This window comes from Hemicordylus capensis, chromosome 4, assembly GCF_027244095.1.
Source record: "Hemicordylus capensis ecotype Gifberg chromosome 4, rHemCap1.1.pri, whole genome shotgun sequence".
Lineage (NCBI taxonomy): Eukaryota > Metazoa > Chordata > Lepidosauria > Squamata > Cordylidae > Hemicordylus > Hemicordylus capensis.
The window spans coordinates 112,272,071-112,287,610 of record NC_069660.1 but is presented as its reverse complement, the minus strand read 5'-3'; the positions used below and the strand labels follow the sequence as shown (position 1 = coordinate 112,287,610).

Here is a 15,540-nt window from a genome sequence, read left to right as displayed (position 1 = left end):
ATATTTATTTGGCCATTGCTTATGGTTTATCCTGGGAGGTCTTTGGGGTTCTGTGTAAATTTCTTATTAGCCAACATCAGGCCCCATGTTACAAGATAGTAGCCAGCTTTTTAGTTGCTGCCATCAAAATGCATGGCAAGCTGATACAATCTAATTCTTAATTATTCTGAGTTAATTTTTGCATTTTTGAGTGTTCTGTGATTTTCTTATGTAGTTTTAACTACATAATTTCTGAATCAAATGTTTTTTGTTATGGTATAAAACTTGAATCTACGATTAAATGTATGCACCTATGCGTTACTAAGCAATGAACTGGAATTTTCCTCACATTAAAATGAGGGTAAATCATTTTATTTATTTATTTATTTAATATACTGCCTGACTCCAAAGGCTCTAGGCAGTTTATAAAAATAATATATCTGCTGGTGACCCATAATTTGAATAATGTCACACATCACTGACAAGTCACAAAGCAGTAAGTCATGATCTCGCCATATATCATGGATACTCATTTAAACTATTGGTCAACATAACAAACAAACAAAAAAGGTAGTAGCTTACCAGCTCTAATAATATCCTCAACTACTCACATGAATCCAACTTGAAAAAAGAAAAAGTAACTTTATTATACAGATAGCTAGCCAGATAGATCTTACCATTCCTAAAAAATGACCTTCTTGATTGGCTGCCATTAAGTGGAGGTAGTGTTCTTTTTTCTGGACTGACAAAAGTGTCCCATTTCACTTTTTCTGCTCCTCCCAATTCCTTCACTTTTTGTAAACAGCCTTCCAGATATTCTACTGGATCATCAGGCTTGTAGCACATTAATCCATTCAGTAAACTCTGAAAAATAAGATTCCAAAGTGATTTATTGTCAGTTGCCGGCAGCTGTATAGGAAACAAGACTGCATTCTAAGGTTAACTTTGTTATGTACCCATTCCGGTCTTTTAAAGTTCAATTTTATGCCAAGCTTGTAAAGCATGTATATTTAGACCAAGCAAAATTTCAACATAATTCTTTTGCATATGAATGTTTGTTTTATTAACTACTTTTTGTTTCAAGAATGTTAAATCATGACAGTTTTTCCTTAAACACGCCTTCCTACAAATACATCTTATACTGTGCAACAAGAACAATGTAACTTGCACTACAGAGCTCAAACCCACCAAGCAGTTAAAGCGTGAATAGGTCAGATGAAGTGCTTTGTAGATCACACTATTAGTCATCATTACCAAAGACTCCATGATAAAATGTACTAGCTGTGAAGTGATGCTGTGGAGTTACAGAAACATGTGCTGCTGAAAATGCAGATTTGGATAAGCAATCCAAATACTGCCCAAACTTTTGACTTTTAACATGCAATTGTATTTTACAGTACTAACTGATTTATGTACAGGCATTCCTTTCCATGTTCAAGTATGAATTATGAAAAGTGAAAGCACCACTTATGTATAATATGGCAATGTTTATAAAACAGCTTTACATAATGGCCACTTTCCTCTTGAGGCTGCAGTAGTTTTGTTCTGTTCAGATACAAAACTGAAGCCAGTGGACTGAATTTATTCACAGCACTGCAAGTCAAGAAAAATGTAATTTTTGTGCAAATTTGTGCAAATAATATCTTTTCATTGCAACCACATAACTGTGGCATATATGGCATGTGTATGACATATAGGTTGAAACTAATATATATCACTGGGGATGATTTGTACCAAAGTTTGTCATACAGCTTTTGGCAGAGCCTCTTACTTCTTTGTTCCGTGTATTTATACACAGCAGCTCCACTTCAAGAAGTGACTATGCTCTTATAGAATGAAGCTCTTGGACAAAGTGCATCTAGTAATATCTGGCATCAAACCCCAGTACTTATGGCTTCTTAGGGAGCAATTGCAAAATGATTTTGAAGCAAAATGGATGTGCATAAAACGTACCTCAGATACCTACCCCACAACTGACAAACAATTAAGGCGTAAGCTTAGTAATGTAAGAAATTGTGTATGAGTATAGTCTATGTAATCTGCACATCAAACTTCTGATGGGGGGGGGGGAAGAGCAGCTGCCATTTCCTACTGTCCACTTTAACCAAATTCTACATTCCCTGCACTGTACTCCTTAACAGATTTTATCAATAGTGAGGAAAGTGGCTGTGGGGGTGCATGTTTGGGGTCCCCCCCTTTCTTGTCCTCACCCTGTCCTTCACAGATATCTTTCTGGCCCACTGCTTTCCAGAAAAGTCCTTTTGCAAGGGGCACAATTAGGGCTTGGCCAACAATATTGTGAAAAGAAAGCTAAAATCATACTTTGCAACTCTGCTGCTACTACTAGGTATAGTAGAGAGTACTATATCGGGCAGCAGCAATATAGCAAGATGCTGAAAGCATCCTCTCATACTGTGCAGAAGATGGCAATGGTAAACCCCTCCTGTATTCTACAAAAGATGGGGCTCTGTGGTCACGAGGAGTCGACTCCGACTCGACAGCACACTTTACTTTACCATCAAGAAGAGGCTTATCTGAGGGTCATCCATCCCTTTTTGTTTCTTTGGTGGTGCCTACATCCTCTTGCTTATCCTATCTCTCTTATTTTTAATGGCCACGCTCTGTAGGATGTGGCCACAACATCCCTCTGTGTCTCTTGTTTACCAGAGCAGAAGGGGAAGCAGGAGAACATCTTGGGGACTGATGTCTCCATAATACAAGATGCTCAGTTCATTGCTCCTTCTTTCCATCTTCCCTTTTCCTCCCAACACTTTACTTCCATGTATCTTGACCTGCCTCTTTTTGATGGTACTTTCTCCTCTTATCTTGGTCTTAAGGCCTCAAGAAAAAATAGGGATGCTCTGCCACCTGGCAAAGTTCATCTTCTGTTAATTACAATGCATTAGTTACAATGCTAATCAGAGAAATATTTTAAATATTTAAAAATGCACATTTTAAAACATGTTAAGTCTTTAAAATATTTTAAAAACCATAACCCTGATCAAAATACAAGGCACATGGGTTGAAAAATAAGCACATATACAAAATAGAGGTAAAACTGTTTCCTGAAATTAAAATTATGTTGTTTGTATTTTTTTGAAACTACAGTAATTATTACAAGCCTGCAATTTTAATACAATTCCAAAATATCAAACTGGTATTTGGTGCATAATTCAGCATCCTTACAATTCCTGGATTTTATTGGGAAAAACTGGGGCGGGAGGTAATTCTAGCTTTTATTTCAAATATAGCCACGAAAGTGTGTGGATTTAGGCTAGTGAAATCTCAGATATAAAAAGTAGATTTCAGGGCCTATCAAGCAGTATGGCCTTCAGTGCCATGATAGTTCCTTGCTGCTGTGACTAGAAGAATAACAATAAATCTTATGTATATGTCTGCAAAATAAGCACATATATAGGTCTGCTTCATTTGCGTGACTTCTGTGTATAAATTACACATATAGCAGAAAAGCTGTTACTGTCTCCTGAATTTGTGATACCCTGGCACTTCTTTTTTTTTAAAAGTGAGTGGAGTATACATATAAATCATTAAAAGTTCCAGTGCAATTCTCTGCCTATAATGGAATTTATTGTGGCATTAAATATTATATATTTAAGTCTTGTGCATATTAAATATGCAATTTAATTATGTACAAAATAACAGCATAGCAACCGTTTACATATTGTGTACATTCCATAAATACTTTACTACATACAATCAAATAAAAGTATTTACATTTGCCTGAATACGTGTAACTTTCCAGTCATACCTGCTTCTGTATATGCTGCATTTGCGATTTACTGAACTGTGTAAGCAGCAGAAATGAATTAATTTTAATCAATCTTCTATTTAAACATATTAGAAATAATAATTATCCTACATATGTCTTTTCAGTCATTCACGCAAAATAAACATATTACTTGGAACTAACAAAAAATCCACATGATAAGAATGTCATGCATCATATAAAGAAATGCTGCCATAAGACAGTAAGGCACTTGTTATTTAGTTTCTGTTTGAAATTCTCACAAAACAGCTTGACTCACTGACAGTCAAAATAGGCTTTGGAAATTGAGACTGCTCCTAAGCCTACTAATAGTTTCCAATAGTATTTTAGGCAGAGGTGCAGGAATCACGGTGTCTTATTCCAACTGCAGTAGCAAGGTATAGTTTCTACTAGAACATGCAGTTAAATTGGTATCTTCATGTTCAGATCCAAAAGAAAACAGGATTGGATCGTTACCATTTTAATAAGACACAAGATCTTTCTGACACCATCAGATAAAAGAGAAATAAATCCAAGAACAGAGATGGCATCTCTTTTAGACCACCCACGCATGTGTTATGGAAGCAAAATGTGCAGTTTCAGATCATACTGTGTGAGATGGAACCCTCTGGCTTCCTTTTCTGATCACCAATTCCACACACATTCCCAAGACGCTCAAGGTCTGATGAATGCTGTGCTACAAAGTAGATACAGGAGCCAAGGCAACCAGAAGCAAGAACAGTCCCAGCTCCATTAAAAGTAGGATGCGACAAGGACATTGTTCCTGATTCCTGCTCCACAGGGAGATGGGAGCAGACTACAAGAAAGTGATGGACTGGAGGGATGTTGAGGGGCTATACCCTAAGGCGGAAGCCTGGCTAAGGAGGGCATCTATTGAGGACCTAATGCTCGCTGAGTGGACAGGATGCCCGCCCTAACTGCCCTACCTGTAGGGGCCAGCAGCAGCATCTCGCAAGGTTCTGGGCAAAAGGGCTGTCTAACTAGGAAGGAATGTCGAAGGAGCTGTTGGGTGTGCAAACAACGCTGCATCATTTGAGTCCCTTTGCCCATGACTTGAAGAAGCAGCGTGAAATAAGAGGAGGCGACAGTAACGACTCTGTGGAGAGTTCTAGAGTCGAAGCAAGCCTCCCTTCGAAAGGCATCGCTCTCCACCCGAATGCTGCTGAGAGGCGGCGGTTGTCATTCCTCCCGGGGCTTCCACCTCCAGCCTCGCCCTGCCCCAGCCATGTGTCCTCCCCCGCCCTTTCCATCCCGTCCCTGCCCGCCTCCGGCCCTTCCTCTGGAGCCCCCCCCCCGACCCTGGGACGGAGCACTTTCCCCGCTACCACCCAGAGGCACAGCCTCAGGGGAGGCTCCCGGGTTCGTCGGCTCTTTTTACCTCGAAGAGCTGCGGGATCTCCTTCCTGGCCAGATACTCCTTGGCGTCGCAGGTGCTCATGCCGCCCGGCGGAGAAAGGGAGATGGCGCGGCCGGTGCTGCTGGCTGCTGCGGCTCCCGCCGAGGTGCGCCTCCTGCCCTTTCTGCTTCTTATGGCTTCTTCTTTCTCTTACTCTTCTTCTTCTTCTTCTTCCCCCGCTTCCGCGCACGCTTGTCCTCGCACGCTGATGATCAGTCCCAGCCAGAAGCGAGATTAAGGCAAGGAGGCAGAGCCAGCGCCTTCCCCTCCTCTCGGGAGCCGCATGCCGCTATCTATCTACCCTCGCGCAGCAGCAGCCCAGCCCGCGTGCTGCCAGTCAAGCTGCGGGCTGGTAGGTGGGAGTGGGTGGCTGCTGGAAAGACGCCGGGATGGCGGCGGGGGAGGGGAGAGTCGCAGGAGCTCACGAGGCTGGAGTAAGTTGGCTCCCGCCCGTTCTCGTGCCATATGCGTCGCGGAGAGACAGGCAGAGAGAGCTGCATGAGAGCAGCTGGGAAAAGGCACTAAGTTTTCATGGCACTGCTACACCTCCAAGGAAGCTTGGCTTGCCAGGTATTTAAGACCCGCCCCCGCCCCCGCATCACTGCCCTGTAGGAGATGCTGAAGGGTTCCAGACCAGCTCAGTTTGCTGCTTTAGTGTCAGACCCGTGGACAAATGATGACCCCCCTCGCAAAACTGATGAAGAACTCCATAGGGTTGCACCCCAGAAGCTTTGGGCCACCCAAATCACACACCTACCCAGCCAGGAGACTCTTCCCTGGTACCACTAGCAAGCATCACCTATCTTCTCACCGCCAAGCACACGGTCACGTCCAATTTATGTAGAGAAGAATAGGGAACCACTTCTGTACACCCTTTGGACCAACCAAGATCATACACCCACATGACCAGGAAACTCTGCCTATAAGACAATCTAGCACTGTGCCTGCATGGCGCTCCTTTTTCAGAGGACACTGCAAATGCACTCTCCCCAATCCGGTATTGTATAATAGATACAGTAAATAATACAAGAACGGCTGCTATACACCCGCAAATAAATCCCACAATAGCAGGAGACTTAACCCTACGATGCACGCTAGCATCATGTCTCACGCAAAGCTTTTCCTCTTTTCTTTGCAGGATGCTGCGAAACACACTGCCCCCCCCCACCCAGAGGCACTCTTACCTCTGGACTTTGGGGCCGAAGTCCATGGCCTCCACACTCCTTGGGCCCCCCCAAATCCTCTTTAGTCCATTTTGGGTGGTGTGGTGTGTGGCCTCAATAACCTGCGTGTTAAAAAATGATGCTTAACTTGCAGCCGGGGAGGGGGGCTCCAAAGACCTGTAGGTCCAGGTACCAAAATTACATAGGTGCACCTTTGCATCCACCCAGTCATGTCCAATATAAATACAAAAGAATACAAAACTGCTGCTGCACCCTTTCCCCAAAATAAGCATTGGGACACGCCAAATAACACCTCTCACCTCAAGACTGTCCTTATGAGGCACACCAGCTTCATGTCTGGTCCAGTGCACCCCCCCCCCCCGCAATTCTCCATACCCACATTTCTACCACCCCAACAAAGTGTTCTTCCCACTCTTCCTCCAGTTTTCCAGTGGTGGTGCTGGCAGCACCATCATTCATTGCTCTGGGATTTTCAAAAGTCAGAGGCAAAGGAAACAGGAAGGACGCAGCTGGCCTGCTGAAGAAGTTGGGTGATGTGGCTGCTTCAGGTGGCAGATTGGTAGAGGTGACACATTGCCCGCTAGTTATCGCCACACTAGCCCAATGTCTTCACAAATCTTACCTGTCAGCAGCACAATAGGCACTGCCTCTGCTCTCCTCTTCTGTTTCCACTATAGGTCAGTATTCTACTTTTCTCTTTCACACATCCTTCCTTTCCTTCCCCTCTGGCTTTTAACAGCACCTGCTAAGGGAAAGGCAGGCCTGCTGAGGGGTGACAAGTGGGGAAGGCACTTCTGCGTCATCGTCCCCCAAATACCATCCTCATGTGCTACTGGGACAGATAGCAGAAAGGAAATGGAATTTTGATGTTTTTAGTTGCATTTTATTGATCGTTTAAATTTTATATATGTTTCAATTGTGTTGATCTTGTTGGTTTGTTTAGTTATTGTAAACTATTATGAATAATAATAATATTTATATACCGCTCTTCAACCAAAGTTCTCAAAGCGGTTTACATTGAAAAATAAATTATACATAAATAAGATGGAACCCTGTCCCCAAAGGGCTCACAATCTAAAAAGAAACATAAGGCAGATACCAGCAACAGTCACCAGAGGGGTGCTCTGTTGAGTTTGGATAGGGCCAGTTGCTCTCCCCCTGCTTAATATAAGAGAATCATCACGTTAAAAGGTGTCTCTTTGCTGAGTTAGCAGGGGTAAACCACCTAGAGACTTTGGTAGTGGGTGATATATAAATAAGTTAAACAAATAAATAAATGTTGACAAGAGTCTGTGACATTCTAGTATCACCAATATTCTTCAACATTTCTTCCACTCCATCCCACTCTCCCTATGCAGTCCAGTAGTGCCTGGGGGAGGTGCTTGAAGGAAGGTGTTTGTGGAGTCACTTAGCAAGAGCATGTGCTACCACCACAAAGAAGGAAGAGGAACTGGGAGCATATCTCAGAGCAGTTCTTTGCCAAGCTGTGGCTGCCCAGCACTTGGCAAAGACTTGCTGCAATGTTGGTGAGCAGCAAAGGAAAGCAAGTGAGGTGACAGGGGTCATACCACTGACTAGCTGATGCCCCAATAACCTGACATCTGAGGCAATTACTTCACCATGCCAAATGTAAGAGCCAGCCCTGTATGACCTGTATGGTCCTTACCTGGAAATACAGTTATACTGTTCAGTGTTCAATGAAAGAGTACCACAGATTGCATCTCCTGCCTTGGTCCAGCATCACTTCCCTGCTCTGGCCAGCAAGATTAATTTATCTTACAGCAGGTGAGGGAAGAGAATAACAACAACAACAACAACAACAACAACAACAGGAAGAAGATTAGTGGAAGACTAATTTAAATTAAGAGTGAAGGCATGGCAGCACAGCATCTCTATATTCTCAGTAATTTGAAACAAGTAAAAACATAGAAAGTTGCTGACATCCAGAGCAACCTTCTGATAGCATAGGAATGTAGGAAGTTGCTTTAGTCTGAGCCAGACCATTGGTCCATCTAGCTCAGTGTTGCTAGAACACCTCTTATTGTGGGGAACATTTCACTTTGGCACAAGAATGAGTTATCCAAGCGTTGGTGGGAGAGCTATGAGGATGTGGGAAGAAAAGCCAATGAGGGGGGAAAGTGAAATATTTTTAAATGGGCAGCTTCTTACAACAAAGTAGAAGTGTGCATGGAAAATATTCTCTCTCCGGGAGCCTCATCTGTTTTCGAGACTCCCATTTTATTCAACATGGTCCCATTTAGGCCCTGTCGTGATGTTAAATTCAGGATCCCTTCCCCATTAGGGGGACAAGGTCTACTGTTCAGGGAATGAGATAGAGTGGGAAGACTCTACAGCACAGACTCTGGGTGACCCTATGTCACCAGGACCCCTGCATCAAGGGAGCCTGGGGAACTCGGTCCAGCACTTCAGCTACAACTCAAGAATACAACCCTGTCTTTATCCACTGACTGAAGAGTCCTGTGAGGATCTGCCAGTCACAGTAAAAATTCACCAGTATTACCAGGGTTAGCATGTTCAAAACTGGGCAAGACCCCTTTCAGTCACAGAGCCTTCCCCAGGAAATGGGTGGTTGGGGGCCAAATAACTCTTCTTGGGTAAAAACTTGCAGTCAGAACCAAACATTCTCTGGAACAACATCTGCTCTACTTGTACCCAGCTCTCTTTTGCCAGCTCAGGGCCTTTTTGAGGTGCTCCTGACCCTTTTACTTGACTGTCTGACTGGGTCCCTCCTTGCCTGACTGTCTGGGACTCTATGATCCAGCTTCCTGCTTTAGCAATTGCTCAGCCATAGGTTCTTCATGGAACAGGAAAGTCCCAGAGCTGTCCAATTTGAAACTCTTTTGCACCTAATTCATTTCTCCCCAATTCAGGTCCATTAAAAAAAAAAAAAGACTTTAGCTGCTGCTTCAACCACTGCCTGTATGGGCTATAGCAGGAGCTCCAAAGCATAGCTGCCTCCTAGTGGACATTGTCTTTTATTAGTCACACTTGGGTGCATGGAGCATTGTCCTGAGGCATTGTGGGTAAAAAGCTGGTGTCCATGAAAAAATGGACATGCCATGGGTGCTTGTGTACAATTATGGATGAAAAGAAAATGGCACCTGCCAGGAGTTTGCTTTGTGCTTGCTGTTGTCTACACAGGCAATAGTGTAGCAGCAGCTGTGGTGTGATTGTTTTATTATTTAAATCTTATTTATTTATTGTTTCTCTGTGTAAACCGCCCTGAGCCATTTTTAGAAGGGCGGTATAGAAATCGAATAAATAAAATGAAATAAATAAAACATATACATGATATACTTTTATAGGCCTTGATCCAATTGTAGTTGATGTTTATCAGTTATACATAATAACGGGTGGCCCTGGTTGTCATGGCCCCTTTATGTATCAAAAGATCAACAGAGCTTCGATGAGCATTGCAAAACAGATGAGCAAATGCATATAAATCTACTACAGCAGCACAAAGCTGATATTTCTTTTTTCTTTGCAGATCTTTCTGGTTATCTTAAAGATTACACCTAATTACGGAACTCTATTGTTGCCCATTCTCTAGATCTCTCAAGAATCAGTTATTATGCATCTTTTTAATGGTCACACCTTGTTCTAGCATTAATTTCAGACCGCTTTTGGCTCAATTTCAACATTTCTTCCACTATCCTACTTGGCTTACATTTTTCTTTCTGAATCGTTTTTTGCAAATTCATTTAATTATAGTTTAACATTTTTCATTTGTTTGACATCTGATCCATTAATATGATTGTTTTTTCTGTCCTAAAAGTCTTCTTAAGCTGTTGTTTCTTTAGCTCATCTAAACCATATGTCCCACTTCTAAGTTTCATTTTGGATTTCATCATAGTCATTGTCGGGTCAACAGAAAGATTGACCTTTGTCAGAAATATTTTATCACTTGATGTTAATAATTATTTGATGTAAACAATGGCCTTGTATTGTCCTGTATTCAAATATATTGTGGGTTAATTTATCTACTGCCGTATATGTTAAATGTGCTGTGCTATTTCATCAGCCTTAGGGTTTCATTTGTTTATTAAGGGTCTATGTGTTTCAAGTCTTGATTTTGTTTTTACAGTATTATTTTGTATCCCATTGCTTCTGTGTTGGATCTGATGTCTCAGTAAACTACTATTAATTTGTTTCAGTAAAAACTAGTGATAATGATCCTTGAGTTCCTGCAATTTTTGCATGCCCAATTATGATTTGCTACCTACCTGGTTCTATTAAGCACTCATAGTTAAGGAAAAGAGAGAACTCACCATTTCACTTTTTGAAAGAAAAGACTTGAGAAAAAAAAACACATTTCTCATTTACTTTTTACAGAACAGTATTATTTATATGCATGAAAGACAGTAATTGAATTTTTCTTTTTCTTTTTTTTCTTTTTAAGATTTTTATTTAATAAGAAAATAGAAAAGGGTGACATGATTGCATTAACATCTCTTGAGCTTCCAGCAGTTACATATGACATATTACATATGACAATCTAAGATTCCACTTGCACCCTTTGCCAACCTTCACCCTCACAACAGATGTTGCAGGAAGATATAAGATATAAGTAATACACTAGTCAGCCCTCGGTATTTAAAAAAACCCAGATCTTGGGTGTGGATGTTGATGACCCTGTGCTGTATTATCCTCTCTAATAAAACGCTTGGTGTCCGTCCTGGGCCAAAATAGACGGAGGCCGGGAGCGGAGCGGAGGCCATGTAACTTTTTAAAAAAATGCTCCCACGGCCCACGCCGCCGACCGCCCACCCTCCCTCCCAGCTGCCGAGTCCCCCTTACCCTGGCCGACTGCTGTCGGCTGAAGACAGCCCTTAATTTAAGAGGCAGAGAGGAGCTCGCAAGCAGAGCTCCTCTCTGTGCAAAGCCTCTTGCCGAACTGCCGCTTTCGGCGCTTGCTCCCTTGTGCCCGAAGCGGCAGTTCGGCAAGAGGCTTTGCACAGAGAGGAGCTCTGCTTGCGAGCTCCTCTCTGCCTCTTAAATTAAGGGCTGTCTTCGGCCGACAGCAGTCGGCCAGGGTAAGGGGGACTCGGCAGCTGTGAGGGAGGGTGGGCGGTCGGCGGCGTGGGCCGCGGGAGCATTTTAAAAAACAGTTACATGGCCTCCGCTCCGCCCCCGGTCCCGGCCTCCGTCTCCCCGGCCTGGCAGGGGCAAGTGCCTGGGCCGATTTGGCCCTTAAAGGTGGGGGGGCGAACGGCGGAGGGAGGGGGAATGGCGGCGGGGGGCCAGGAGCGCCGTTGCTAGCGCCCATTATTCAACGGGCCAAAATTCATTTGTAATTTATAAAAGGTCCCCAAGTTAACGCAAATGTTTCATCTGAGTTATTCCACAAATAAGCAGTGACCTTAGCCATCAAGGCATATTCCCATAGCTTCAGTAGCCATTCGTCCAAAGTTGGGGTTGCCTGTGACCGCCAGTTGGCAGCATAAAGAATCCTAGTAGCAGTAATCATATATAACAACTCCATGTGTTTAGTAGGTATACTGGGTTTAGTCATATTTAACAAAAAAACTCCTTAGGTGAATAAGGAAAGTTTATATTTACAATTTGTTGCATCTTCAGATGACTTTTCCCCCAAAATTGTTGTGCTTTGCTGCAAGTCTACCACATGTGATAGAATGTCCCCTCATGATTCTTGCATTTCCAACAATCTCCCGGATAATTGCTGTCCATCTTTCTAATGGTCACAGGATTCATGTACCAACAAAAATACATTTTGTATCAATTTTCTAGGGTTCTATTTGCTGTAAATTTAATATTCACCTTCCATTGATGCTCCCATTGTTGAATATCAATTGTCCTATTTAAGTTTTGCATCCACTTAATCATTCAATCTTTAATCTGTTCTGTTTCTGAGTCTTATTTGAACAGCAACTTGTATATCAGTGCAATAAATGATCAACGTTTTTGGTTATTAATACTTCAGCTTCCATTAAGTCTTTGAGCTTACCACCTTGTTTTTGTATTTCTTTCTGCACTATCGAACTAATTTGTAAATATTGAAATCATGAAGGTTCCTCAGTAATTGAATTTTTCACATAGATTGCAATCTAAGTATGAGCACTTTTCTGGGGGTCATAGATACAGTGGGTAACACACTAAAATGTGCAATTTTTGCCAATCTCCAGTTCTCTCTGTTGTCCCCAGTATCTGTTCCTGAGATATAGATACAGAAGCATGTTTTTTCAGGGAGCGCAGAGGTAAGGGTGGTGGGCTGACAAAAACTGGCTCCCCACTTGTATATGTGTAACTTTCTTCCATGTGTGTGACATTAGTCAGTATGACATCCCGTTCTGGCATTACAATTTTTAGCATTAAATGGTGGGTTTAAATAGCATTAAATAGGTGCACCTTTCCTATATGAGGAAGGCTTGCAATTATATGGCCCTTCTTCCTGAAGCTTTCTTCTTACTAAGAAAGCTTTCACATATTATAGCTTTCTTTGGGATTCACTTGGTCTCAATGGATTATTGATATGCTTTTAATGAAATGTGGCATAGCAACCTAACAAGAAATAAATACATTTTTAAAATGATCATTCTTCGATTCTGGGACACTGAGAGGATAATAAAAGGGACCTTAAATAAAGGAAAGATAGATAGAAGATAGGTCATTTGTAGAGACAACTTTGACATTTTGTGTAAGAATAGGATTAATAGTGTTTATTTCACTTTTTAACACCACCTGACCACACCAAACCACATAGCTGCATCTATTATTAAATCAATCAAGAATATTTAACATAACTCAAAGCTAAATCCTATAGAGCTAGATAAAGGTGTCTGTGGAAATTAAGTTATGGATTAAAGCACCTTCCTCCCAAATACGACGACACACATAAATAGATAAAATGAACATTTATAAACCCAGCCCTCAAACATTCTATACATCAAATCCTATAGAAACAGACAGAGACTCTTAATCTTAACAGACAGAGAGGTCCAGGAGTGGTATGGCCTGCCACATGTTCTGTGGCATCCTTGTCCAAAATGGCTAGTTCATCTTTCAGGGAGTTTTTTGAAATGGCCTAGTTATCATTAATACCTCACTGAGGGAGAGCAGGATGCCACCTTGTTTGAAGGAGGCAGTCATTAGACCCCTTCTTAAGAAACCCACTGGATCCCCTGGTGATGGATAATTATAGGCCAGTCTCCAACCTCCCATGGTTGGGTAAGATGATTGAGAGGGTGGTTCCTTCAAGACCCAGCTCCAAGCGGTCTTGAAGGAAACTGGTTATCTAGATCCATTTCAAACTGGCTTTAGAGTGGGCTATGGGGTTGAGACTACCAGGGAATTGACAGAGGGAGTGTGACTCTGCTGGTTCTTTTGGATCTCTCGGCAGCTTTTAATACCATCGACCATGGAATCCTTCTGGATCACCTGAGGAATTTGAGGATAGGAAGTACCATTTTACGCTGGTCCCACTCTTATGTCTCGGATAGATTCCAGATGCTTGCACTTGGTGGCAGTCGCTCTTCAAAACAGGAGCTGCTATATGGAGTCCCTTGGGGCTCCATTCTGTCACCAATACTTTTTAACATCTACATGAAACCACTGGGTGAAGTCATCAGGGGATTTGATGCTGGGTCTTAATATGCTGATGACACCCAAATCTCTTTCTCCTTGTCATCAATATCAGGAAATGGTGTTAGCCCCTTAAATGCCTGTTTACAATTAATAATGGGCTGTATGAGGGATAATAAACTGAAGCTGAATCCAAGCAAGATGGAGGTGCTCTTTGTTTGGGCTCATAATCTGCAAGACAGGATAGAACTTCCTTTTCTGGATGAGATTACAGTCCCGCAGAAAGAACAGGTTCGTAGCTTGGGAGTGCTCTTGAACAGACACCAGACACCCTGGTGTCTCAGGTTGAGGCTGTAGCCTGGAGTGCTTTTTACCAGCTGTGATTGATTTGACAACTCCACCTGTTCTTAAACAGTTGCACTGTCTGCCAATATGTTTCTGGGCAAAGTACAAAGTGCAGGCTATTACCTTTAAAGCCCTGATGCTTAGGTCCAGTTTACATGAGAGAGTGCTTTTCTCTACAAGAGCCCTACCGATCATTAAGATCATCGGGAGGGGTCAATCTTCAGGTGGCAACCTGGGATTCAGCCTTCTCAGTTGTCGCCCCTAGGTTGTGGAACATACTCCCTGTGGACACGAGAAGATTATCTTCCTTGGAGGCCTTCAAGAGAGCCTTAAAAACTCATCTTTTTAGCCTGGCTTTTAATGATATCTAGTTTCAGTTTAAATTTTAATCTGGTTTAAATGTTGTTGTTTTTTAATTTTGATTGTTTTATTATGTGTGTTTTTATTTTAGGAAGGGCAGTATAGAAATCTAAACAAACAAACAAACAAACAAACAAATAAAAACAGATCATGACATTCCAAAATAACCTACTGAAAGTTTTTATAACAGAATAGTTGCCTCAGCTTATATATTCTGGCACTAGTGTGTGTGAGTAATGAAAGGGAAAAGAAAGTCTCTGGGGAATATCAACAGGAAGTTGTGTCTGTATTCATGAACTGTTCAGGTATGGCCAGAAAAAACAAACAAACTATCTCAGTGTTTAATTATGCATGCAACCTCATGCATCTTGCATCCTAAAGGACAGGCACAACAACAGGGAAAAGGAGATGGCAGTCAGAGATCTCAAATCAGTTTTTCCAACTCGTTTTTTTAAAAAAGAATGACTTTCAGCTGCTGCATACTTTTTGTGTCACAAACAAGATCTAGGGAAGTTGGAAGCCTAGGCAAAGATGGAAGGTCGGGATAGGCAAAATTCAGAAAGACAGAATTTCATAGTTATCCCTAAATTTAATATTATGCTGCGGCCCTGTGGTTCCCATCAGGTTTTAAGAAGGATTAATACACTAGCCCATTTTCAAGGAATGAAGACTGCTGAAACCCTATCAAACACCTGAAGAACATATGCTAGAAATTGTGCTGTGGCAAATGGAGGGAAAGAGAGAAAGCAATGGTTAAGTTTATCTTGAGAACTTGAGAACTTGGGTTCTTCCAGATGGCAATAAGCTGCACAATGCTAGAAGGTTGCATGCAAGTTCCAAGTGCAACTTTAATCACCTTCCACACACTCTTGCTGGCTTCTTTCCTGCTTGCTTCTTATGCAGAGTATGAATCCATGCTTCTTATGCAG

General features: G+C 42.1%; 1 protein-coding gene and 1 long non-coding RNA gene across 2 annotated transcripts in view; one reads left to right on the top strand and one right to left on the bottom strand.

Moving 5' to 3' along the window:
* The window catches only part of AK5 (adenylate kinase 5), a 164,609-nt gene extending 158,996 nt beyond the window's left edge, over positions 1-5,613 (bottom strand). The window contains exons 1-2 of the mRNA XM_053247970.1: positions 5,145-5,613; positions 657-843 (exon numbers count right to left, since the gene is read on the bottom strand). Of these exons, the coding sequence (XP_053103945.1) occupies positions 657-843; positions 5,145-5,204 (247 nt within the window). The 5' untranslated portion in view covers positions 5,205-5,613. The remainder of the gene's footprint in view (positions 1-656; positions 844-5,144) is intronic.
* LOC128323957 (uncharacterized) overlaps positions 1-10,878 on the top strand; it is a 64,653-nt gene extending 53,775 nt beyond the window's left edge. The window contains exon 4 of the long non-coding RNA XR_008306541.1: positions 9,855-10,878. This is a non-coding gene — a long non-coding RNA (uncharacterized LOC128323957). The remainder of the gene's footprint in view (positions 1-9,854) is intronic.
* The last annotated feature ends 4,662 nt before the right edge of the window (positions 10,879-15,540 follow it).